The sequence below is a fragment of the Setaria italica genome, chromosome IV, assembly GCF_000263155.2.
Source record: "Setaria italica strain Yugu1 chromosome IV, Setaria_italica_v2.0, whole genome shotgun sequence".
In the NCBI taxonomy this organism is placed as follows: domain Eukaryota; kingdom Viridiplantae; phylum Streptophyta; class Magnoliopsida; order Poales; family Poaceae; genus Setaria; species Setaria italica.
In genome coordinates, this window is record NC_028453.1 from 10693875 (window position 1) to 10717345 (window position 23471).

General features: G+C 44.0%; 3 protein-coding genes and 1 pseudogene across 4 annotated transcripts; 2 read left to right on the plus strand and 2 right to left on the minus strand.

The window, feature by feature from the left end:
* Positions 1 to 2448: 2448 nt before the first annotated feature.
* Positions 2449 to 3438, plus strand: LOC101756631 (protein hunchback). Its single transcript, XM_012845635.2, has 2 exons — positions 2449 to 2812; positions 2946 to 3438. Exons 1-2 carry the CDS (start codon positions 2567 to 2569, stop codon positions 3306 to 3308), a joined length of 609 nt encoding a protein of 202 aa, XP_012701089.1. The 5' UTR covers positions 2449 to 2566; the 3' UTR covers positions 3309 to 3438.
* A 317-nt stretch (positions 3439 to 3755) lies between these two features.
* Positions 3756 to 8914, minus strand: LOC101777845 (THO complex subunit 4D). Of its 2 annotated transcripts, none has more exons than XM_004965109.2 (7): positions 8492 to 8914; positions 6676 to 6949; positions 6035 to 6178; positions 5867 to 5935; positions 4866 to 5062; positions 4680 to 4736; positions 3756 to 4235 (listed from the first exon to the last, which is right to left on the minus strand). In XM_004965109.2, exons 2-7 carry the CDS (start codon positions 6907 to 6909, stop codon positions 4022 to 4024), a joined length of 915 nt encoding a protein of 304 aa, XP_004965166.1. In that variant the 5' UTR covers positions 6910 to 6949; positions 8492 to 8914; the 3' UTR covers positions 3756 to 4021. The 2 variants fall into 2 exon arrangements, with proteins under 2 accessions (XP_004965166.1, XP_004965165.1); XM_004965108.2 differs by having other exon boundaries at positions 4860 to 5062; positions 8492 to 8912.
* A 2367-nt stretch (positions 8915 to 11281) lies between these two features.
* LOC101778788 lies at positions 11282 to 15969 on the plus strand. The gene is made up of 6 exons (XM_004965110.3): positions 11282 to 11853; positions 11943 to 12278; positions 12836 to 12894; positions 13005 to 13133; positions 13784 to 13919; positions 15301 to 15969. Exons 1-6 carry the CDS (start codon positions 11485 to 11487, stop codon positions 15622 to 15624), a joined length of 1353 nt encoding a protein of 450 aa, XP_004965167.1. The 5' UTR covers positions 11282 to 11484; the 3' UTR covers positions 15625 to 15969.
* A 1953-nt stretch (positions 15970 to 17922) lies between these two features.
* LOC101757047 lies at positions 17923 to 20983 on the minus strand (annotated as a pseudogene).
* Positions 20984 to 23471: the final 2488 nt, after the last annotated feature.

Consider the following 23471-nt stretch of genomic DNA (forward strand, 5'->3'; position numbering starts at 1 on the left):
AAATGTGTTACAAGAGAAACTAGTAGCAGAATATAGTAATGTTTTATTAGAATGTCAATATAATGCTCAACGCATTATTATTTATTTTGTTATGTTATATGAAATAAAGGAATAAGTGATGCTGAAATGTCAATGTTCTTGCTATGAGGATAAGGGAATTACTTCCTATCGGTAGGCTATAGTTCATTATTTGGTTGATGATATTAAATACATGTGGCGCTATATGTTTATGTGCGTCCATGTAGAGAGCGTGCGGAATTATCCACAATTTCAAGAATTTTTTGTGGTAATGAATAGAAGTTTTTGCATCTTTTGGAAGAAAAAAGAAAACCAAATTCTTAGTCTTCTTTCTAGTGGGATGTGTACTATGTTACCATTATATACATCGTCCATGCTTATTATTAAGGTTTTGAATCAAGACTCTCTTTTTTTTAATGGAATTATACATTTATACTTTTGTGGCTTACTCGGGCTTGTTTGGAACCAAGAAATTCAAATAAGAGGAATGGGAAAAAAACGCAGGAATACGATGGAGTGAAAAGCGACAATTACAGGATTACAAAATACAAAACACATGAATGTAAAATTTAGGCTGTTTGGATTGCAGGAATTCATAAACACAGGAATAATAAACGTAGGCTAATAGAAATATTGATTAGATTGTGTTGATAACATTAACACGACTGAACAGTCAAAGGTACTTTTGTTACCACGCAGAAAAACAAATGATGTAATTCCATTGCCCCTCTTACACGTGGGCCCTACGGTTATTTTGCCATCTGCAAGCCTGAAGCCACCCATCGTTCTTATCCACACACACGCTCACACCATCGTCGTCATCCTCCCTGAAACAACTAGCTCAGGCGACAGGCGCCATGACCTCAAAGGTCAGCGGAGCACAGTCGGAGGCCAGCAGCCCAGCATCAAGTGGCGAGCTCTCGACCTCTTCGAGCACGCTTGAAGCCGCTCTCCTCTCCTTCGCCAACCAAAGCTCCACCCCCAAATCAAGAGAAATGGGTTTCTCTCTTACTGGGCGGAGTTTTTTTTTTGTCTTTTCCTTTATTTCCTTTTATTGCTCAAATGAAGCTTTCCTCCCGAAGGCTCAAGCTGTGTGTGGCGACGAGGAAGAGCACACCTGGTAAACTTGATTAGCATGTGAGAATGCGAGCGAGCGTTGCAGGAAATTTTTCCCTGAGCTCGGAGCACATTTTTTCTTTCCTCCAAAAGTACAGTCTCCCTTGCCGTTCCTCTGGAAAGTATATCTTCAATTCCTTCGTTCCAAACGTGTAGCTCGTCTTCCTTTCCTATGGAAGTGAAAACTTCATTTTCCCTACGTTTTTCCTCCATTCCAAAAAGGGTCGAAATTGTGCTCATTTCGTTTTGTGAGGACAAGCTTTTAATCAACAATTAAACTATTGATGCATAATTTGTGAAAATAAACTAGCGTCATTAGAATGGTGTTGGAATAGACACTTGCTAATAATTATAATTTTATATAACATAAATAAAATACAAATAGAGTAATTACCGGTCAAAGCCTTTTCAACAAAATATGATTTGTAAAAAATGAAGGATTTTTGGATGGATAAATCTACTGTCCTGTTTTATATTAGCGCTATTATCTGGACTAGTACATTTATCCTCCATCCAAATATGACAGCTAAAATAGCATACGAAGAAGTACAGGTCTGGGTCGTCAAAACAGAAATGATAGCGTTAGGATTAAGCAGATGGGTCAGCAGGGACCGCAGCACAGCGTGACTCAAAGCAAGTCTCCCTATTTTGCCCCTAAGAAATAACGGCACACTTTACTTACTTCCTTGACACAAAGCACCGCGAAAAGTAGCCGGCAAGTTATTGCAAACTGCAAAGCGCGTGGGAGAAAAGAACCAGGGCTAGAACTCGCCGGTAAAGAATCATCAATTGAGAAAAGATTCAGGCAAAAATAGAGGGATTAGATTCGAGTTGTGCCCTCCAAATTAAGCATCCTCTCGGCAGCTGCGTCCTGCATGTTCGAGGCCGCACCAATAGAAACCCCCTAGTGTGGTAACGAGGAATCTGAGCCGGTCGATAAAACTTACTAAAAAGCCACACACATGCTGTCTACACGGATGACGCGAGGACGGCGCTTGTCAAGCCACAGCGAAAAACAAGCCTGATGATGTTCTCTCCAATTGGGGCCGCATGCAAAACCAGTGTCATGCTGTGTAGCTGGCTGCGTACTGAGATCTGCGTGCGATTCACGGCGTCGTAAGCAAAGAGACCTTCCAACCGAAGCAATTGAAAACAGGGACACAGCTGTCGATCGAGAGGGTTGCTGTGAAACGACGCCGTGTGTAACGCCTTCGCTTGCCGGCTAGCGATCGCATCCGGCCCTCCTGCGCACGCGTTATCTATAAATAGTTGTCGCACACCCGCACCTCGCCCTCCCATCTCCCTTCCTCTAGCCTCCACACCAACAGCTAGAGTCGCGACCGAGCTCGCTCGTGGTCGGTCTTCAGTTCTTCGTCCTTGAGCCTCTGCGGTTGGTTTGGTCTCGGCAGAGGTCTTGCGCAGAGTCGCAGACATGCAGCCCGCCGGAAACACCACCACCACGACGACGACGACGGAGATCTGGCAGTGGCAGTGCGCCGTGTGCCGAGCTGACTGGAAGATGCTGCGCCAGGTGACCACTCGCTGCCCGCACGGCCACGGCTGCCGCTGCTGCCAGGGTAGTATTCCTCCGCCATCTGCAGGAAACCCTCCACTTCCTCATCACCATCACCACCACCACCACCACCATCGCCGTCACCATCATCTTCCTCAACAGGAGGTTAGTTTTGAGAAAACTTTGTAGCTTCCATCTAACTAGAGTACTAGACTTTAGATTTACAACAGGATATGTCGTTTATTAACAAGAAAATTAACAAGCTTGCCACACTCGTACTTATGTTATTGCATTGCAGGGCTCCAGCTGGGCTTTGGCTGCTGACGCTGACGAGGGATCCAAATCCAAGAACGCCGGGCGCAACACCACTACTCTGAGCCCTGCCCCTCCCGCCGTGGCGCAGGTCTGCTGGGTTCCGGACCCGCACCTGATGGTGCAGCAGCTCAGGGAGTTCGAGCACCTCAACGACGAGGTGGTCGCGCTCAGGGTGCAGCTCCAGGAGTACGCGGCGGAGATCGAGAGGAGCATCAGCAGGAGGGACGACGACGCCGGGACGGACTGGTTCCTCACCCTCCCGACCAGCGTCAGGGACGTCCTCGTCATGGCCAAGGACACCATCGAGTCATTCATCGCCATGTCCACTACTGCTCCGGCGAATTAAGCAGCAGCTGTAGTTATATATATACAAATGTTGTGGTTACTCGTTTGACATTAACGACCATCTCTCCTGTGTGCGAGTATGTAACTATGTGAGGCTTTGTCATGCTTGGTTATCTCTGGTACTAGGTGAATTTGCAGGTATTCTGTAGTCTGGTATGAGTATAGTGTGAGAGGATATTGTTGGTGGTGTCGATCAAAGCTATGAGGATATTGTTGGAACGGGCTGTAAACCAGTCGTCACACTGGACTTGCTTGCTATGAGAATATAGCCCCTGACCTGGGCTGCCTTGTTGGGCTCGTAAAATAGGAATACATGGGTTTCATTCAGTCTCGCATACTCGGTTTTGTAACATTTGGCAACACCTCCAACCTGTCACTAACCATTTTGGCTGACGCGCAGTAAAAAATTCTCCAGCAAATTTTACCAGACTGAGCACCACGGTAAGAATTATAGACAACATGAAAGCAATAACAGCAAAAACCCAACAGTTGAAAACTAGGTTCGTCAATCAGTTACAGCCAGTTCCGATATCATGGGACTAACTCCGTACAAGAAATTAACTGCAGTTGAAATCTAATCCTCCAGCAGAGACAATGAAAGCATGACAGACGTGCACACATCTGACAGGATACCAGCAGACAGAAAACAAGCGTAGCTTCAACCGAGTTCCGACTTCCACGTGCCACGATGATTCGATGACGGATTGCCCCATCTTAGTCAACATTCATCGCACCAGAATGGTAGTTGTCAAGCTCCTTGTCCAATTGGTCGGCTGATTTCTCAACATTTCCCTTGCGCACATAGCCACGTCCACGGCCCCTGCCAAAGCTACTACGCCCACGCCCGCGAACTTGTCTTCCCCCTCTTTGAGTAAAACCCCCGCGCACTTGTCCTCCCCCTCTTTGAGCAAAACCTCCACGCTTCCACCTGAACATGACACAATGATTAGGAAAAGCATGGATTGTGGATGTTAAATCTTGCATTCTACTATGAACAATAGATGCAGGTGTTTTTGTTGACAAGACAAATTAAGTACTTCCGAACATCATACAGTTGTTGTAGTTCAGACGTTCAGGTCACATTGGATGTAGTTGCTGGTTACACGTCCCCGGTAAATACCACAAGAATGTTCCATTAATACAAGACAGACAGACAGGAGCGTACCACACATGGGGAAAAATAAATATCAAATCTGCCACAACCACACATGATTTCAAATATTTTTAAAAATACTCTCGCTTAAACACAACTAACAGTTGACTACTTGTTTGACATGGTTATTTCAGTAAAACATTTTTGGTCACAGGAGGAAAGTTGCGCTATTTGTAATCCTAATAAGCAATAACAAAATATCTAGTCATGAGAGCATACCCGGGAAGTGAATTAGATGAGCCAGCTGTACCTCGACCAAACCCATTCCCACCAGGCCTGAAAAGAAATGTGTCCCAGAAAAAAAGAAAAGGAAGAAAGTTAGAATTCCTACAACATGCCTGGTGAATCCAACCAGCAAAGGCCTCCTTTCGGCCACACGCTGCCAAAGAAGAGCCATACCCATACATCATTACAACTTCTCTCTGTCCTCTTCCCCTTGCACCAGGAACAACACTAATCCGGGGTGTGGCAGCAGCAGAAAGACCCAAATCTGCTCCTATCACTTCAATCTTCATCGCCTTCCCATCAAGGCGCACATTATTATATCGTTTCAGTGCCGCAAGAGCTTCGCTTCTCCTGGTGAATATCACCTCAGCAGAACCCTGTTTGAGAATATCCACGAACAAACCAGTGAACAAATTTAGTACAGATAGCATGTTTCTGTTTTTGTTAAGCAATCAGAACACCAATATATTATAATTATTAATTACAATATGCCAGGAAACAGAAGACAACAACATAAACCAAATTTAAAAAAAAACAGCTGAAATAAGAAAGATACACTTGAAGCCTTGCAGGAACCTCTAGAGAAACAATGGAACCAAAGGCCATTTTGAATGGCTAGTATGGTGCACCAGACTAAATTCAAGTAGGTTATAAATACCCAACATTTCAGCTAGGTATCCGCCTAGCACCTAGGTATTTTTCCTATTTTTTCTCCAATTTTGTGTGTAACATAGAACATTTCCTATTTTCTCCATTTTCCCACATCAATATGGCAAAAGTACAATTTATCACCAACCATTTTTTTGAAACATCGGTAAAATTGTCATAAAACTACAGACCTAGAATAAAAGTACTTCAAAAACTACATATTTAAAAAAATTGTATCACAAAAGTGTTTAGTGTGTAAGGTATCACAAAATTTCAAGTTCCACCCAGCCAAAATATGTATTTATATGATACATTGCACACTCAGTTTGTAATTGTGTGGTATTATTTATCAAGTGTGTAGTTTTGTGATACTTTGGCATGTTCTATCAGTTTTGCAATACAACTTCTTAATTCTGTGGTTTTGTGATACAACTTCTTAATTTTGTAGTTTTGCAAATTTTACTCTGTACCTTAATTACAAAACACACATTTGTGCTGCAGAAAAAGAATCAAGCAAGCTTTAGAGAACTCACAGTTGGGTGTCTATTATTGTCATAGTGAACAGCACAGTGCTTCAAATGACCCATTTCTGAAAAAAGCTCCTGAAGCAATATTGTTGATAGACAAACATCAGGCTTCAGAAATGCTGAACATGGATGGGACTGTCAGATATCATAGTACGAAGATGAGGATCCAGCTACCTTTATATCTTCCCTGGTCACCCCATAGTGCAAGTTTGAAATGTACAACTTTGTACCAGATTCTATCCCAGAAAGCCCAGCTGCCACCATGCTATCCTCAAACAGATCATGCCTCCACACAAAATCCTTTGCTTTATTGAATGACTGATATTCCATAACATGCATGACCAAATTGTGACGAGAAAGTATTAGCATAAAATCACAAACTTATCAATCCACGGCACCTGATGAGGCAATTAGCATCAGCAAAATCATAAAACCCTATACCATTGCATAGAATGGTGCTATTTCTGTATAAATCAAAGGCCTTATCCAAAGATTAATATGTGGCCCATGAGCATGCTGACAATGAGTACGGACAATGTTTTCAGTTTGAACTTTGAAGCATTAGCCAGCACAAACCAACATATATCTCGCCGCCCAACAAACTCAGCAGAAAAGAGCCAGTTCTTTGATCATTCAAAATGTGAAACCTGTTGGATCCTCTCTGAAGCTCCACAATTAAAAGGTAGCAGGTATGGTCTGAATTGAAACATTGGGCTGTCCCCTTTTAATAAGTTTATAGCCACTTCTTGTCAGGTACCTACTGTAGTTTGGATTCTTGAAGGTATACAGAAAAACAGTGATAGTTTTGTGCTTGCCTTGGCAATAGCAAACGATGAGGATCGAGTATTAACACCAAGTGGCCTTCGTGAAGGCACCCCAAGTCCCCTTCCACGGAAGGTGCCAGTACCACGCCCACGCCATGATCCACGGGCCAATCTTTGACCATCACCTCTGCCTCGACCCCCTCCTTGTCCCCTGCCTCTTCCCCTTCCCCTCCCATTTCTGCTCTTAATCAAATCATCGAGTGGAACGTCCAAAGATGTTGCCATTCAAACAAAAATTTTAAGGCCCAAAGTTAAGAACAAAACCCTGCACAGGAGAAAACAATTTCAGTATGTTGATTGTTCAGTTGAACACAGTAGACCAGGCAAGCACACACATGCACAGACAGATAATTGCAGCCTTAAAGTTACCTCCGTTTTTCACTTCTTTGGTATAATTAAGAGATTAATACTATGTCCAAAAGCATGCAACCAAGTGTTTTGCAGTTTAAAGAAAGTTTCCTACATTGGACTTTATACGATTAAGATACATGAGTCTTTTAGTTGTCACCTTATTCTTCAACACTTATCATCATGTTTCTTAAAAAATTTTCTCCGACTTTCCACATATAAACAATTCTATGAGCCAATCACAAGCTCCCAAGTTACCATTTATGAAGGCAAATACAGCATCATGAAAAATCTCAGTAATGTTAAAATATTGCAGTATCAGGCACCCTCAAAGCATAGAAGTAAAATGGAAAAGGAGTATTTGAATGAAAAAAAAACAGGCTTATTACAATAACCTTTCCAATCCTCTACAGTACCCATTCTATGTTCTCTAATCTGAACACAGAAACAAAATGAAAGCACTCCAAACAAAGAATTACATTATGCAAATGCAATAGCATCTACATTGGTATAGGGGCAAATTTCTCCGGACAATGTAAGTTAAACTCAAATAATACAAGGGAGCTAATCACTCCTTTGGTCTGTGGCGTGTGTCGTCGTTAGGCAGTTAGGGCCTAAATCCTAACATCTTTCTTTCTTCTATTAATGAAAAGATATGCAGCTCTCATGCATGTTCGAGCAGAAAAAAGGGGAGCCAATCACAGTCGGCAGGGTGGCATGATGAAACCATATCTACTTGCTAGCAATGACAGAACCTCATATCACCTAAACTTTGCAGCCTTAACATCATGAGAACCTAGATCACACTGCAATTCACACAAATGCAACCAACCCTAAAAAGTCACACAGCTTGTCTAAGGAGCTAACTAAGCCTGTTCGGCGGATATGCTTCTTTTCCACTAAGGGCCACGCCCGAATTTCATTACTCCATGAAGCAACGAAATTACAGATTTTGTTCAGTAGAACACACGGTTCAGAAAATACGCTTCTACTGGTGAAGTGTGAAATGTCTGACACTCCCTTGTACCGTACAGCCAAAATGCCATAGGTTTTGAACTTTACTTTAGGTCTCGACTTGAAATTTAGTAATATATGCAAGTGAAATGTTTTTTCATGTAGTACTTACCAGCAAAACAAGTTTTGATTAAAACTCAAGTCAGTGAATCTCAACAGAAACAACTACTTCTGTCTTGTGCACTCCTAAGGACATGTTCAAATAAAATACTCAACAGTAATCACTACCTATCATTGACCTAAAACATGACCGACTCCAAATCCCCATGGGCACAAAAGAATGATTTGCATCAAAGCATCAACACACACCAATCTGGCATGTAATTACCGCTAATTGCTCCTTCAAAAATTTTGCGGTTCTACTAGTACCTACAAATCAATGATGGTTCGGCCATGCTGAAATCAATCAAGGTAAAAAAAAAAAGCAAAAGAGATTCACACACACCTGGGGGTGACAGGACACTGGGGATCTGGACGGGCCGGTGGTGATTTCGTTAGCCGGCGAGGGAGGCCGAGGGATCGTTCGCAGAGGCTCCTGGGGCAACAGCGCAAAGTTTAATTCCGGTGGCGGGGTGACTCAACCCAACGCAGGTCAGCTCCGCAGCCGCGGCCGCCAGCAGCGAGACGAGATCCCAGCAGCCCTAATCGCCTGACTGCCTGAGAGCTCGCGCGGCGGCGCGCTGGTCGGGGACGCGGTTAGGAACGAGGTGCGACCCGCAGGATGGGCTCGGGATCGGCCAGTTCTCTGAGGACGCGGCGAGATGGGCTTCTGCCGGCGACTCGGCGAGTCGTCTTCTCGCCTCGTTCGACTCGAGGAGAGAGGAAAGAGGATAGAGGAGAGGACGGCTTCGGTGTGGGGCCAGGGGATTAGGTTCTTTTTTTTGCGTGGTTTTCCTCCGCCGGGTGGGTCCACTTATAAATGAGGACGCGCAGCTCGAGGAAAAGAATCCAAAATGTGAACCTAGGCCCAACGAGCGTCCTCATCTACTACTGTGCCTGCGCTGCCACGGTGAGCTGCCAGCCCATCTTGTAAAGGCCCAGCATGCGAAGACCAAGAAAGCCTTGGGCTTTCTCTCTCCTAGCAGCCAGCAGCGTGCGTATGCACGGACCAGCTTCTCTGCGATCATGGATGCGACAGGTTTCCGACGACCCCAGAGGATGCGCACGTGCCGAAAAGGCGGCCAGTTCCGCGTCGAACGAACCTGGCACTGACATCAGCATCTAGTGGAAGTTTCTCGCCTTGGCTTCGAAGGAACCCGTGGGGCCGCGCGCCCAGCTTCCTACCGCGGCTCTCACCACTCCACACTATGAAAGCGCTCCTGGCTTTTGCTCGTACTTTGCTTGATGCTTTTGTTCTCTCTGCCGGCCTAATCTCCCTCGTACCGGCTCCACATCCCATCGACATGCCCGTATCTGGCTGTCTTCCAAATAAAGCTCCACACGACCGGAGCGACCGAGCATTTCCCAAATATGTACCGGAGCTTCTTTTTCTCTGATCGAATGCTTCATCAACAGCAGTGACTGAAATTGAAAATGCAGAGTTTACATGCGCCTGTGGCCTGTACATCGAATGCCCTGTCCGTTTAATCCACGAACTCTCGAGGAATTAATCCGTGTTCAGAATTGCGACAGCGACGGCACTAATGAAGCATTGAGGCTAGAGAGTTGTTGGGAATGCCGGTCGCCATCAGCTTCCACATGCTGCACGCGTACGCTTGCCCACGAGGTACCTGTCAGTCAATCCCCTGGTGCCCTGCTGCAATGCGATTACAACCTTGAAAACTACTGGAAGCAACACGCTAGAGATAAGATTGGACGCAGCGATTCAACCGTTTGACCTGATGTCGCTGTCTCCTACTACCCAACCCAACTCCCTCTCGTTTTCGTCATGGCATGCATCTGCACGATAATCCCCCATCGATCAATAATGCAATGCCACGGTGGCACCGAAAGCATCCAAACGGCGGCCGCCAACTGTGTCTGACGGTGCACAAGAATGGGGCCAGTTCATTCTACTTCACAGGAGGCACATTCTCAATTCGCATTAAGCTTACTCGATCAAATACTCTACTACTGATAATCAGTCATCAGTAATAGAAAAAAGAAAGTCAGCAGCTGGAACAGCGACGAGTCCGGGTCAGAAGCTCAGAGCAGCCCGCGCGGCTTCTCAGGCCAGCAAGTGGCAAGTGGAAAGGATGATTGGCTGCAGCGCTATGCACCTACCAAGCATGTGCATTACTGTCAACCACTGGCACAACTGCTCAGCACCGTTGTTTAAGACCAAATCGTTATCCTTGACCTTGCACGATCCGGGTGCACAACCGACCAGTTTGTCCACAATAGAGCTGGGATTTGAACAAATCTTAGTTGAACTCTTGTTGTATTCGTGCTTGGAAACAAATCTGGATGGTACTCTTCCTCCTGCCAGAACAAATTTCGATGGTATCCTGTCAAGGGCATACGCCCGTAGAAAGGAAACTGCTGTATGCCTTCGTTGACCGAGATGGATGCTGGATGCTACCGGCCTACTGCCCTCTCGTTATCTCACATAGCATCTGATTCCGTATTTTCCAACGAAAGAGATCTGCACCCTTATTTTATTTTATTGGAGTCAGTTTGATCAAAATTATAGAGAGAATTACAAAGATTTATAGCACCCTTTATTCCAAATTATAAGTCATTTTACCTTTATCGGAGAGTCAAACTATTTTATATTTGATCAAAATTATAGAGAGTATTATAAAAATTTATGGCACCAAATATGCTATGAAAATATATTTAATGAAAAAATAATGGTACTTGTATGGTATATGTTATCTTATATAAGTATATGTTATTACTTTATTGTATAAATTTAGTAAAATTTGACATACTTTGACTTTTCATGGAATGGAATGGAAGTTGGAACGAGATGGAAGTTGGAATGAGAACGAAAGGAGTACCGTTTTACGCGGTCCGGATCTCACCGTCCACCGGCTTCCGGCGGCCGGACGGCTGCTGATGCGTCCCGCGGCCGCCGCGCCGCCGCGTGACTGGCCGCGTCGATCCGAAAGCGCCGCGAAGGAAAGCGAAGGGCCCCATGCACCGCTGCCCCGCGGGCGCAGCGCACGCGGCGGTCACAAGACAGCAAAGCACGCCGGCCCCACCAGGAGGCCACCACTCCAGCTCGCGGGGCTCGTGGGATCCGGAAGAAACAAGGCCACAAAATCATTTTTTATAATCTAAAGACAACTCCCAAAAAGACGCCCAGTCCAAACCCGCAGCCCCCAGCAGCAGGCCAGCAGCCGGACTCGGAGGCAGCCGAGGAGGCGACCGGCTGACCGCAGCGCGGAGAGCCAGAGACAAGGAGCGCGCAGGCGCGGCGCAGCCGCCACAGTCCGCACCGGACCCCGTGGACTAGGCGAGCGCGCGGGGGAGCCTCGCGGGCGGCGGGCGGCGATGTCGGTGAGCTGCGGGCTGGAGTGGGTGGTGTGCCTGGGGTGCACGCGGTGGGCGTGGAAGCGGCTCACCTACATCGGCGCCTACGACAGCGAGACGTGGCCGGCGGCGGCCCCCGCCGAGTTCGAGCCCGTCCCACGCCTCTGCCGCGTCGTGCTCGCCAACTACGACCCAGACCTCAGCAACCCCAAGTTCGCGCCGCCGGGACGCGGGTACGCCGACGTCGACCCCAAGGGCATCGTCAAGCGCGCCACCTACGACGACGTCGGCAACCGGTGCCCGCCATACCTCATCTACGTCGACGAGGCGCACAAGGAGATCATCCTCGCCGTGCGCGGCCTCAACCTCGTCCGCAACGCGGACTACAAGGTGATGATTGGATTGGAATCACCGGGGAGGCTGTTTTTTACTTTCGAGGGAGAGAGGCGAGACTTGACGGATCTTCTTCGCCGGTGCAGGTGCTCATGGACAACAAGCTCGGGATGCAGATGTTCGACGGCGGCTACGTGCACCACGGCCTGCTCAAGGCCGCCCAGTACATCCTGGAGCGGGAGACGGAGACGCTGCGGGACCTGCTGCGGCGCTACGGCCCCGAGTACAAGCTCATCTTCACCGGCCACTCACTTGGCTCCGGCATCGCTGCGCTCATGACCGTGCTCGTCGTCAACAACCGCAAGGAGTTCGACAATATACCCAGGAGCCGAATCAAGTGCTACGCGCTCGCGCCCGCCAGGTGTATGTCGCTCAACCTCGCCGTCAAGTACGCAGACGTCGTCAGCTCCGTCGTGCTCCAGGTACGGGGTGCCGTTCCGTGTTAGGTTGTTGATTTCGGTGCTTTTCATGAACCATCGCCCTGTTGGAATGGTTTGGGAGAGCCTATGGGGAGCAATTTTGTCAAATGTGCCTTGCTTGTTGCCTGATTGGGAATGTTTGAGAAGGGTGAACTAGTTTGATTGTACAGAACGGTAGGAATCCCATCATTTAATTTGGCTGCAGTCGTGCTCTGAAGAAAGGTTGTTCAGAGGGGGTTAAGTGCTCTCTGCCGATCATGAAATGCAATGTTTAGTTTGAGGAGCAGCAGAGCTTGTTCCCGTAAATCGTACACAGTTTTCCTCATTTCCTGAGTAGACAATTAATTTGTTTTATGCAGGAAGTCAGGTTTTTGTATATGAAGAAAACTTCGCTAGCACGCTTGTCCATAGTATATAATTTGTATGTGCTGCAACTGCTAATATTGGTTGTTGCTCTGTTGTTGTCTTGTATATTCTGAATAAGTGAATATAAACTCAACCCATCCTGTGTTGTCAGTTTAACTGTGAAGTCTTTGACTAACTTTAACTGTCTTTTCCAGGATGACTTTTTGCCAAGAACGCCAACGCCACTAGAGTACATTTTTGGGTCTATCTTCTGGTAACCTGACCTGATTCACTTTCTCCAGATGCTTATGCAGTTTGCTTTCGTTCATTAAAAATACTGCATGTATGATCGAATTTTTCACCAGGCCTTTATACTTTGGACAGTTTGCCCTGCTTGCTATTCCTCATTTGCTTGAGAGATACATTTAAACAAGACAAGCGAAAATTTAAGGATCCAAGAAGATTGTATGCTCCTGGGCGAATGTATCATATCGTTGAGAGGAAATTTTGCAGGTAATTGGTGTCTTTAGATAGTACCTGCTATTTACTGTTTTTTCTGTTTATATAGTAACTAACATAAATAATAACCGACTCTTCTAGGATAAGGAAGCTCTAAATCCTTACACCACTGTGTTTCCCTTTCCCATGATTTAAGCAAGGAATTTTAATCTTTTGTTTTTTCTAGCAGAAGCAGCAAAGCTTTAGTCTGCTCATGCATTAGAGCATGGATTTTCACAGCTAACGAGAATTGAGGAATATGAACTTCATGTATTCTTAGATATATTGTTTGAATGCCAGCCGGGTTTGAAGCTTTAGTATCTTTTATAGGACAAAAATCAGAGGGATGTCTTTCCCTCTGGTCGAGTCCTATTTGTCATTTGAATAGATGATGAAGCATACCCTTGTTTTCCTCAACTTTCTTGTTTGTAGTTTCTGCTGATCAATGATAACAAGATAAAGTGGACTAGGAATCTAATAAAAAATGAGGTAGGGTTCAGAAACCTAGTACAGATAGGGTATCTGAAAAATGTGGTCTGCATATACATGTATAGCCAGAGAAAATCATAAGAAATCTTGCAGATGTTTCCTTAGAATTTCTTCATTGTTGCGCACAAAAGTTATCTTTTCACATGTCTAATCACTACATTACTACTCATATGTAGATGCGGAAGGTTCCCGCCTGAGGTCAGAACTGCTATTCCTGTGGAAGGACGATTTGAGCATGTTGTGCTATCATGCAGTACCACTTCTGATCATGCCATTGCTTGGATCGAGCGAGAATCACAAAAGGCTTTAGAGGTATACACATGTTATACTACGTGTTTGCTGGTTTATTTTCACAGTTTTCCATAAGCCTTCTTTTTTTGCACACTGTAGTGTCATATTGACGGCGTGTCTGATTGCTAAATCTAGGTGGTCTTATACTTATGTTTGATACGTCAATAATTATACTAGTTTACCAGAAACAGAAGGGAAGATCCCTTCTGTATATACATAGATATCTAGTTTTCTTGCATTCACCTCTCTTGTACTAGAAACCGAAGTTGTGTTTTCTATGTAACATTCAAGAGGCCTTGGGAGTTGGGATCTTTCGTTGATCAATTAAGATGGAACGGACATGCTGTCAAAGGTCTCAAAACCATTACTCCCTTTCTGTTCAAGTAATGCAAAATGCTGCTAGAGGTGAGCTGAGAAGTGATTGCCCAGAGATTGTATCATATAAATATGGATCTAGCAGGTTTAATCAAGTTTCATGACACTACTGGCCAAATGGTGCTGTGCTCGTATGCCCTAGTTGTGTGATTTTCAGATGTGGTTTCCACTCAGAAAACTGGGCCAGCACTCAAAGTTTTTGCCGTCCTTTTGGGGGAAAAAAACACAAATGGCGCTGTGTTGTTGTAATAATGTACTTATCACATGTTCATACTTCACACCAAAGCAGCCACAAGCTCACAGCAATGAATGGACTAGTCTGATGTAGGTTTGGACCTATGGTTAGGTCAAAGCTTGCTGCCTCTTCCTCCAAAATTTCCTGAGCTCCTGACTAATATTAAGTTTCCACTTGCTAATTCCTAAGTAGCACATAGTAAGTCAGGCGCCTTTGGATGGTGGCTAGTAGCCTTGTAAGATTTAATTTTGTATGTGATTTTTTGAATACTCCAAAATTAGCCATACATGGTAATTTTGTAAGGAACCATCATAATTCATAAGTTGCAGCCTTCTTTCATAAGAAAGATCACATGCAGGATAAGCCTGAATTAATCTCCTCATTATATGCGTTAGCATTACAGTATAACTGCTTGATAAATGAAAAGGATGTGCAAAATCCTGTCAAATGTTAGGTTTGGTTCCATAGGTCTGCAAGTCAACAGTGCAAAAATTTTACTTGGAATATTTTTAATAGATTTATGCGGTTATTGCCCATCTTTCCCTTTTTTTTTTTGCTTCTGTTATTTCTCTTTTCTGCATATTTTTCTGTGTTATGATTTGCATGGAAGATGCTCTATCTTTTCCTAGTACTGAATTGACTTGGAAGAAAACGGAAAATTTGTTTGCAAACAAAAATTTCAGAAATGCACATCTGCTGGAACTTGCCATTGGTTTTTGCACCGATTTGTTTAGTTCGACATAGTGAATATTTGTTTATGACTGCATGTCTACATTTATATATTTGTCGCAGCTAATGAAGGAAAGTGAGAATGCAATGGCTCCACCTCCACAACAAAAGATGGAGAGGTTGCAAAGTTTTGAGGAGGAGCACAAGAGTGCCCTCCAGAGAGCGAAGACATTGGATGTTCCTCATGCTGCTGATCTGTCAGAAGAGGAAATTCAGGAGGATGGTAGCACTGCACCACCCTCTGATACTCATAGCGAGACGACTATGGAACCGAAATCTGCAGGAAGAAGCAGCTGGGACGAACTGATGGAGAAGCTTTTCACCAGGGATGAAGATGGGAAACTCGTCGTGAAGAAGGACATGGCGAAGGAGATTGTTGTTGAGTAATGATGATTATAAGACTACTCTGCACATGGTAGTTCATTCTTTTGGCTGGATGTACAAAGGAGTAAGTTGTGGCCGCGATACATCTATACTATTTTGTTTTTTTGCTAGTCTGTTGAAACGTCTTTTTGAGGTCCATTCATTTTTCAGTATAGAGAAGAGGGGTAGTGCAAAGGGCTATATAGTTCGCATTTGTGTAGAGGCTTCATCTATGTGCATTCTTGGACCTTTGAAGTCTTGTAAATTTATCAATACAGGCTTTGTACTAGTTTGTACATTGTTCTCTGTAATGGATCGCAAGTTAAGAATTTATTTGGGAAGTTAAAATTGTTGCATGATAATTGATTACACCATCATGCTTTGTTCCAATTCTACAGTCCATCAATAATGGATCACAACCCATAAGTGCAATCTATTTTTTTCATTTTAGTTTGTTTTTTAATCTTTTTATTCCAATCTCTATAACAAATCATTCTTATTGCATTATGATTATAAACATGTGCACATTCTTCAACATTTTCTAAACTTAATTCACCAATCTGTGAAGCATTAACATTTTAGATAAAAACTAGTTCAACATTTTATGTATAAATTTAGAAATTAATCTATAATTATATTTTCAGTGATGGCCTGTAGGCTAGAACTGACTGTACAGTTAGCAGTTATTGAAGATTTGAAGTCGATTCATGGCTAGAGCTAATGTTAATTCTTGACATAGGACTAATTTTGATACGTTCTGTCCGTCAGTTTTACAAAGGAGTGATTGTGATAATGCTACTATGTCTTGATAAATTTAGCACATCCGACTGCGATATAAATAAGTATAAATTATACATGTGGTTTTTATTATAGTAATTAGTAGTGGACCAGACCTATGGTTCGACCGGTAAAAGATTAAACCAGAGTATAACGGTTTGGTTCGATTAAGAGACCATTCCTGCAATCGGACCGTTAAAACCGGATGAACCGGCGGGTTTTTTTTGAACCGCCGAACCGGACGGTTTTGTCTCTTGCCTGGATTTGCTCTGGTCTCTCCCACGTTGGTCCAACCAAATGCCCAGCCCAAGCACCCTTCGGCTCCGCTCCGCTCAGTTGCTCGCACACGCACGGTCACACGGCGGCGGGCGGCGCATCCGGATTCACGAGCAGAAGGGCGGCGGGCTGGCGGCGCATCGCATCGCGATCAGGCGACGAGGCCGCCGTTTCTCCTCCCGCGTCCCATGCGGCCCTGTTCTTCGCCGGCAGAGGGCCTGTCGTCCCTCAGTCCCTGATTCCGTAGCTAGCATTCATTTCCCGTAAGCATCCCTCTAATGCAACGGCGGCACGGCGCGCGCGTGCAGAATGCTTTCCCACTCCCTTTCCATCAGACCTTGCAGAGGCTGCCTGTAAAATAATCTAGGTCTTGTTTAATTCACCCCAAATTCCAACTTTAACACTATGAAAAAGAAGATTCCCCATCACATCAAATTTGCGGTACATGCATGGAGTACTAAATGTAGATGAAATTAAAAACTAATTGCACAGTTTTGTTGTACTTTGCGAGACGAATCTTTTGAGCCTAATTAGTCAATATTTGAACAATAATTCACAAATATAAACGAAACGCTACAGTGTTGTTACAGTAATTTTGGCACCTCAAAGTTGAGCAACTAAATAAGACCCTAATGGACATGACCAGCTAGTAGCACACGCTTTGTTTGGAGATGCAAGCTAGCCAGCTAGGCAGCCCCTCCAGCCCAGTCCCAGCCTCGGCAACAAACTCATCCGTTCCCGTTCTTCACCAGCAGCAGGTCGAGGGCAAAGGTGAGTATCCAAATCCCATACTCAACGATTCCATTTGTACATTGTTGGGCTGCTTGTGTGGATTGGACAATCGAGTGGAGGTCCAGCCAGAGTTGGATCTTGGCAAGATAGAAATTTTTTATTAGTTATGATATTCTAGTGATATATTTGCCGTGCTACTCTGGACTCTGAAGAAAGCCAGTAGTATTTATGTCAACTTGGAAATTTGAATGGAGCCGTTATGGCCATATATTTTTGTTATTTATGTGAACTATATTGCTAATTATCAATTATAAGTGTATATGGCACCGGTACAAAGTTTTTGTGACCGGTTCAATTCAACTGTCTAAAATTATTGAACAAGTGGTTCAACCGGTTCCTAACGGTTGAACGAATGAATCACTAAACCGATACCCTCACCAGTTCAGTGACCGGTTCCTAATTGGGTTGTCTGAACTGTGATGTCTCAACGTCATGACTTGAGGTTTAGTATCATGGAGGACGATAAAAAGATCGACATGGTTGATTTGTGGGTCTATGTTATAACAGGATAGAATAATCGGATACATTGGAAATTTATAAATATAACTTTCTAGAAAAAAAATACAAAAGTTATAAAGCAAATACAATGATACTTTACTTTTACTTTTATTTTTTGGCTTCCAAAATCATTACCGGCAGCAGCATGACACCATCTTCGCTGACTTGAGAATTACATGCCGCCCAGATGGATGGCAAACCATGGACGCAACGGTGGCCCAAAATGCCAGGACGAACGAGGCAGCACTGACCGCGTAGAGGACCGGATCATCTGCTATCACATCGTTACCTTCCGGTGGCATACCACCTGCTCCTGAACCATGAGACGACGAGCATCCGTCTCCCTGTGACATGTCGTGGAGATTACTATTGCCTTGGTAGCTGTCCGTGGTGAATGAGCCAAACTGGCCAGAGTTTGGTATGCATCCTGACAAGTTGTTGTATGCCACGGAGAACACCTCCAACGTCCATAGTTTGGTTAGCTGCAATGGAATTGATCCAGTCAACTCGTTGTGTGACAGGTCCAAGCTTTCGATCTCACTCATGTTTGCAAAGCTCACAGGGATTTGGCCACTGAAGAAATTGTTGGACAGATTGAGGGACTTGATATGGCTCAGATTCCCGAGCTCCCGTGGAATTTCCCCAGACAGCATGTTCCCAGATAGGTCGATGCCAGACATCAAATCAGAGAAGTAGAAACCATCATATGTGTATTGATTCCCTTTTGTACCAAAGGTGAAGCCTCTTGTGTCTTTGACCAGTATGTAACTCTCCACTATAAGTTTGATAAGAAAGAAAAGACCGGTTACTTCCACTGTTTTATGGTCACAAAAGATTGTGCCAATACATGGTGACAATGAACCTGACAGCTTGTTATGTGACAAGTCAATTATCCTAGGGCAGAGCTTACACAAGTTGGGAGTGACCTGCCCTTCAAACTCATTCCAACCCAAGGAAAGTACATTAATGTTATCAAGATGATCTAACCAGCTGAGGTTACCAGTCAACTTATTGTATCTCATATCCAGTTTCATAAGATTTGGTGTGCTGAAAATACCATGAGAGATATCTCCTGACAAGGAATTCCCGGACAGGTTAAGTGAACTCAGAGATGTACTGCTGCATCTTGGAATTGGCCCGTTAAAGTTGTTATCTGAAAGATCCAAAATCTCAATGCTTGTCAAGTTGCAAATCTTTGGATGAATGTTGCCGGTAATACGGTTCCCGGAAAGATTCAGGACTCCTAATCTAGATAGATTCCAAAATGAAGGGTCGAGTTCACCAGACAGCCTGTTATCATACAAACTCATGATTACCAAGCTTCCTGATAAAAGACGAGGCAGCGCTCCTTCAAATCTGTTGTTGCCTAGGTGCAATGCAAAACCGACAGACAAATTATTCATCCCACCAAACACCAAACCTCCAAGCTGGTTTGTTTGAGATACTGGAGATCCACAGGTCAGGGAAATCAGTGAACACACAAGGCGGCAATTCACCAGAAAAATTGTTGTTTGACAGGTCGAGAAGTCGCATACGATTGATGTGGCATAATGACATTGGTATTTGTCCATAGAAGTTATTGTGATAAAAATCCAGAGTGGACAAGGATGGAAACATTGAGCCAAAGCCCACGGGTAACTGCCCTGTTATACGGTTGTTAGATATGGTCATAGCTTGCAGAGCAGTTTGGGGGTGCCCTGTTGGAAGTAGTGATCCGGTTAATGAGTTATTGCCAAGGTTTATGTTAACCAGAGTTGCTTCTTTTGTAAACAGCCAGTTTGGCATGCTTCCTGACAGGTTATTGTTGGACAAATCAAGCTCCTCTAAATGAAGCTGTGTGCGTAGAAAGTGTGGTTCTTCAATCATGTCTCTGTCAACATCACAACCTGAGATTGCTAGCTGTTTCAGTTGGAATGGAGGTACCCATCCAGGTATATTCACATGAACAGCTAATTTAGTGTTCCCAGACAGGTCAATCTCTTCGAGTTTAGTGAGGTTACGCAGCCAAAATAATGATAATTTGCCGCTCAGATTATTCTTAGAAAAGCGAAGACTCTTGAGAGACAAAGAAAGATTTGAAGATGGACTTATAGGGATAGGTCCTTCAAACAGGTTTCCGGAGAGATCCAACCGTTCAATATGTGGAAGTGAAAACAAGAATGCCGAAAGGTTCCCACTAAATTGATTTGAACTCAAATGCAGTTCCCTTATGTTTCTGAGGTATCGAAATGCTGTTGAAAATATGAAGATCATGAAACAATTCTGAGGTATCGATTTCAAAATTCGGACTCAAATTTGCAGGAAATGGTCGTATTTGTACCTTGTTCTGTTGGAAGAGCTCCACTCATATGGTTGTTGCTGAGATTTAACACTTCCAGCGAAGCCGGCTCTTCATCTGAAGACGAACTAATTGGAATACCTCCTACTAACGAATTCTCTGAGAGGTCTAGGATTTTAAGGTGAGGAAGTTCAAGCAAAGTCTTGGGGAGGCTTCCGTTGAACTTATTGTCGCTAAGATTCAGTTCCCGCATGTTCGTAAGGTTTTGGAAAACTGCAAAACATGCAGTTATTATACCAATATAATCAGCACAAGCGAGGTGCCAATTCTTGATTCATCAATATATGCCAAGTAAGAAGTGTTTGTTTCTGTACCTGCAACAGGAAGAGCCCCGCGCATGCCATTAAAGTGGAGATCTAACACTTGTAGCGAAACCAGTTCCCCAAGAGGTGCAAGGATACTTTCTTCCAGCCAGTTGCCACTGAGGTTAAGATACTGGGGATTGGGCCACTGCCGCCTCGCCTGACCAGGGGATTGGACCGCTGCCGCCTTGCCCGCCTCGCCCGACTTGGGGTCCAGGTCGCCGCTGCCTTGCTGGCCTCGTCCTGCTGCTGATCTGGCGAGCACGGAGCGAGTGGGGCAGGTCCGGCATGGGGCGTCCGGTCGTGCGGCGGTGTGGGGCACCAGGTGTGGGCTGCGGTCGGCCAGCTGCTAGGCAGCTTGTGGCGGCGGCGGGTGGGGTGGGGATTGGAGCGGGCGCGTGGCGACAGGTGGGTGAGGGTGGGGGATGACTGCTCCATTCAAGTGGTTATATACGACAGGGTTAGAGTGTCTATTAGGCTAGGCTGGGCTGAAAGTATTCGTTACTGGGTAATTTCAGGGGCGTTTGGTTCCCTTTGCTTATTTTTAGCAAGTGTCACATCAAATGTTTAGATACTAATTAGGAGTATTAAACGTAGGCTATTTAAAAACCCATTACATAAGTGGAGGCTAAATTGCGAGACGAACCTATTTAGCTTATTTAGTAGTTCATCTGGCAATGTATTGCCGTAGCATCGCAATGGTCGAATCATTGTATCTTATCAGCATTTAGTAGATTTGTCTCGCCCGTTAAGCCTCCGCTTACGTAATGGTTTTTATAAATAGTCTACGTTTAATACTCCTAATTAGTATCTAAACATTCGATGTGACGGGTGCTTAAAAATAAGCAACCGAACCAAACCAGGCCTCAGTTAGTTTGGTTAACTGAGGAGTAGAATCGAATAAACCGAGATAGTTCGGTTAGCTACTAACCGATCCTTTTGAATTTGATTTTTTCGGTTTGGTCCTCCGTTCTTGTTCAATTATCCCCCGTCCTACGCATAGCAGCACACAACACCCTCACCCCCTTGCATTTTGAAAAGACCCATCTGTAGCCCGTGGTTCTCTTGTGCGACATTGTCAGTGTTTAGACCAACAACCTATCGAGAAATACCTCGAGGTAGCTAGTAGATTAGTTGGTGGAGTTTCGTCGAGATTAGTAACTTGATGGTAAATGTGAGACACGATTTAGACTATCTTGAAAACATAATACCCTACGTCATGTATGATACGTTGGCTTGCTTTAGGTAATGGTATATTTTGGAGGGGTCCCTGCCTCATCTTATATACACGAGAGCAAGGTTACAGTCAGCTTGTACATATTTCCTGATCGGTTACAACAAGAAGAGGCCCGACGTTATTACAATTCGAAGAATTAATGTTTGCTCAACGAGCAGTTAAACTAATGGATAAGATTTATTGATTTTGGTCTTGGTCATAATTTTAGCAACCTTTGAAAGTTTTGTACATCCAAGAAACTCCTTGTTTCTTCTAACACACGAAGGTGGAATTCTTTAAGTTGACTCTGTAACACCACAATATGACCGGGATTGAAATCTTGAGCATATATTTCAACAAGTCTCCCAAGCTATCCACATCAAAATTAGAGAAGAAGTTTCTTGAATTAAGAGAAGCCATGACATACCTACAACGCTGAACTAACTTCACAAAATCGATGATTTATCTCTGACAAAAAAATGACATCAATAGCTGCAAGGAAAATCTCAACATGATAGAAATGCATATTTGTTATCTTTTACCTTCTACGTGTATGTCCCTCAAGCATTTACTTCCTTATTCAATTCATATTTGACACTTTAATCTCTTTTTTCACATAATTACTTCACTCTTTTGAATAATGCCTTCCAGCCGTTGTCCCTCATATCCTGCCAGCGTTCTTTCACACTCATGATCAAATCTTAAGCTCCTCCAAGCTAGACTCCCGGAGTACCAAAATACAAATCAATATTTTAAGACGTGAGCCATATCTTGTATCTCTAGGCCTAGCAAGGCTACTTTCTTGTTTTAAACCTCTTCCGGTGGCAATTTCACAGTTTCTCTACCTTTTCTAACAAGATATCATGGTGCTTTGCTAGAGAATATCACTGGAAGCTGGATTGCAGGAGCCCGTGAGCTAGCTGAGCTAGGGATTGCAGGATGTTGGATTGGGGAATTGGGGCTGCTACTGTTCTTTCCAGCCGAACTGCCAACAGGCACTACGGAAAAGTTAAAAATTGCCGAGTGTATTTTTTTTGCCGAGTGTTTTTTTTCGAGCACTCGGCAAACAAGCTCTTCGCCGAGTACCAAGCCAAAAACACTCGGCAAAGAAAAAATACTCGGCAAATCGGGGCTTTGCCGAGTGTTAAATAAAAAACACTCGGCAAACCACCCTCTTTGCCGAGTGTAAAAAAACACTCGGCAAAGAGGGGGGTTTGCTGAGTGTTTTTTTTGACACTCGGCAAAAAAATAATTTTTTTCCCTCTTTTCACCATGAAATTTTTTCTACTCCCCACATACAACATGTGGTACTCCATGTTAAAATTTGGTATATTTTTTGATTTATTTGCTATATTTCTTTAATTAATTGCATTTCAAGGAAATTTTTGGTATAAGTCAAATTTGAACTGCAAGTGATTCAAATTATGGAACAAAATGAGTAGAAAAATGATATTCATATTATTTGGCCCAATTTGAGACCTGACCCATGAAATGAAAAGAAATTTCGAACATCTTGTTTAGGAAACACGATCATGAATGTGTGGCAGTAGTATTTTTAAATTGTAAAAAAAACAAGCAAAGTCTGAAAATCATGAGATTTGTCATGATGTGATGATATAATACGTGGAGGCTGTGGAAAAAAATTGAGAAGGTTTTGCACATTTCATCATGT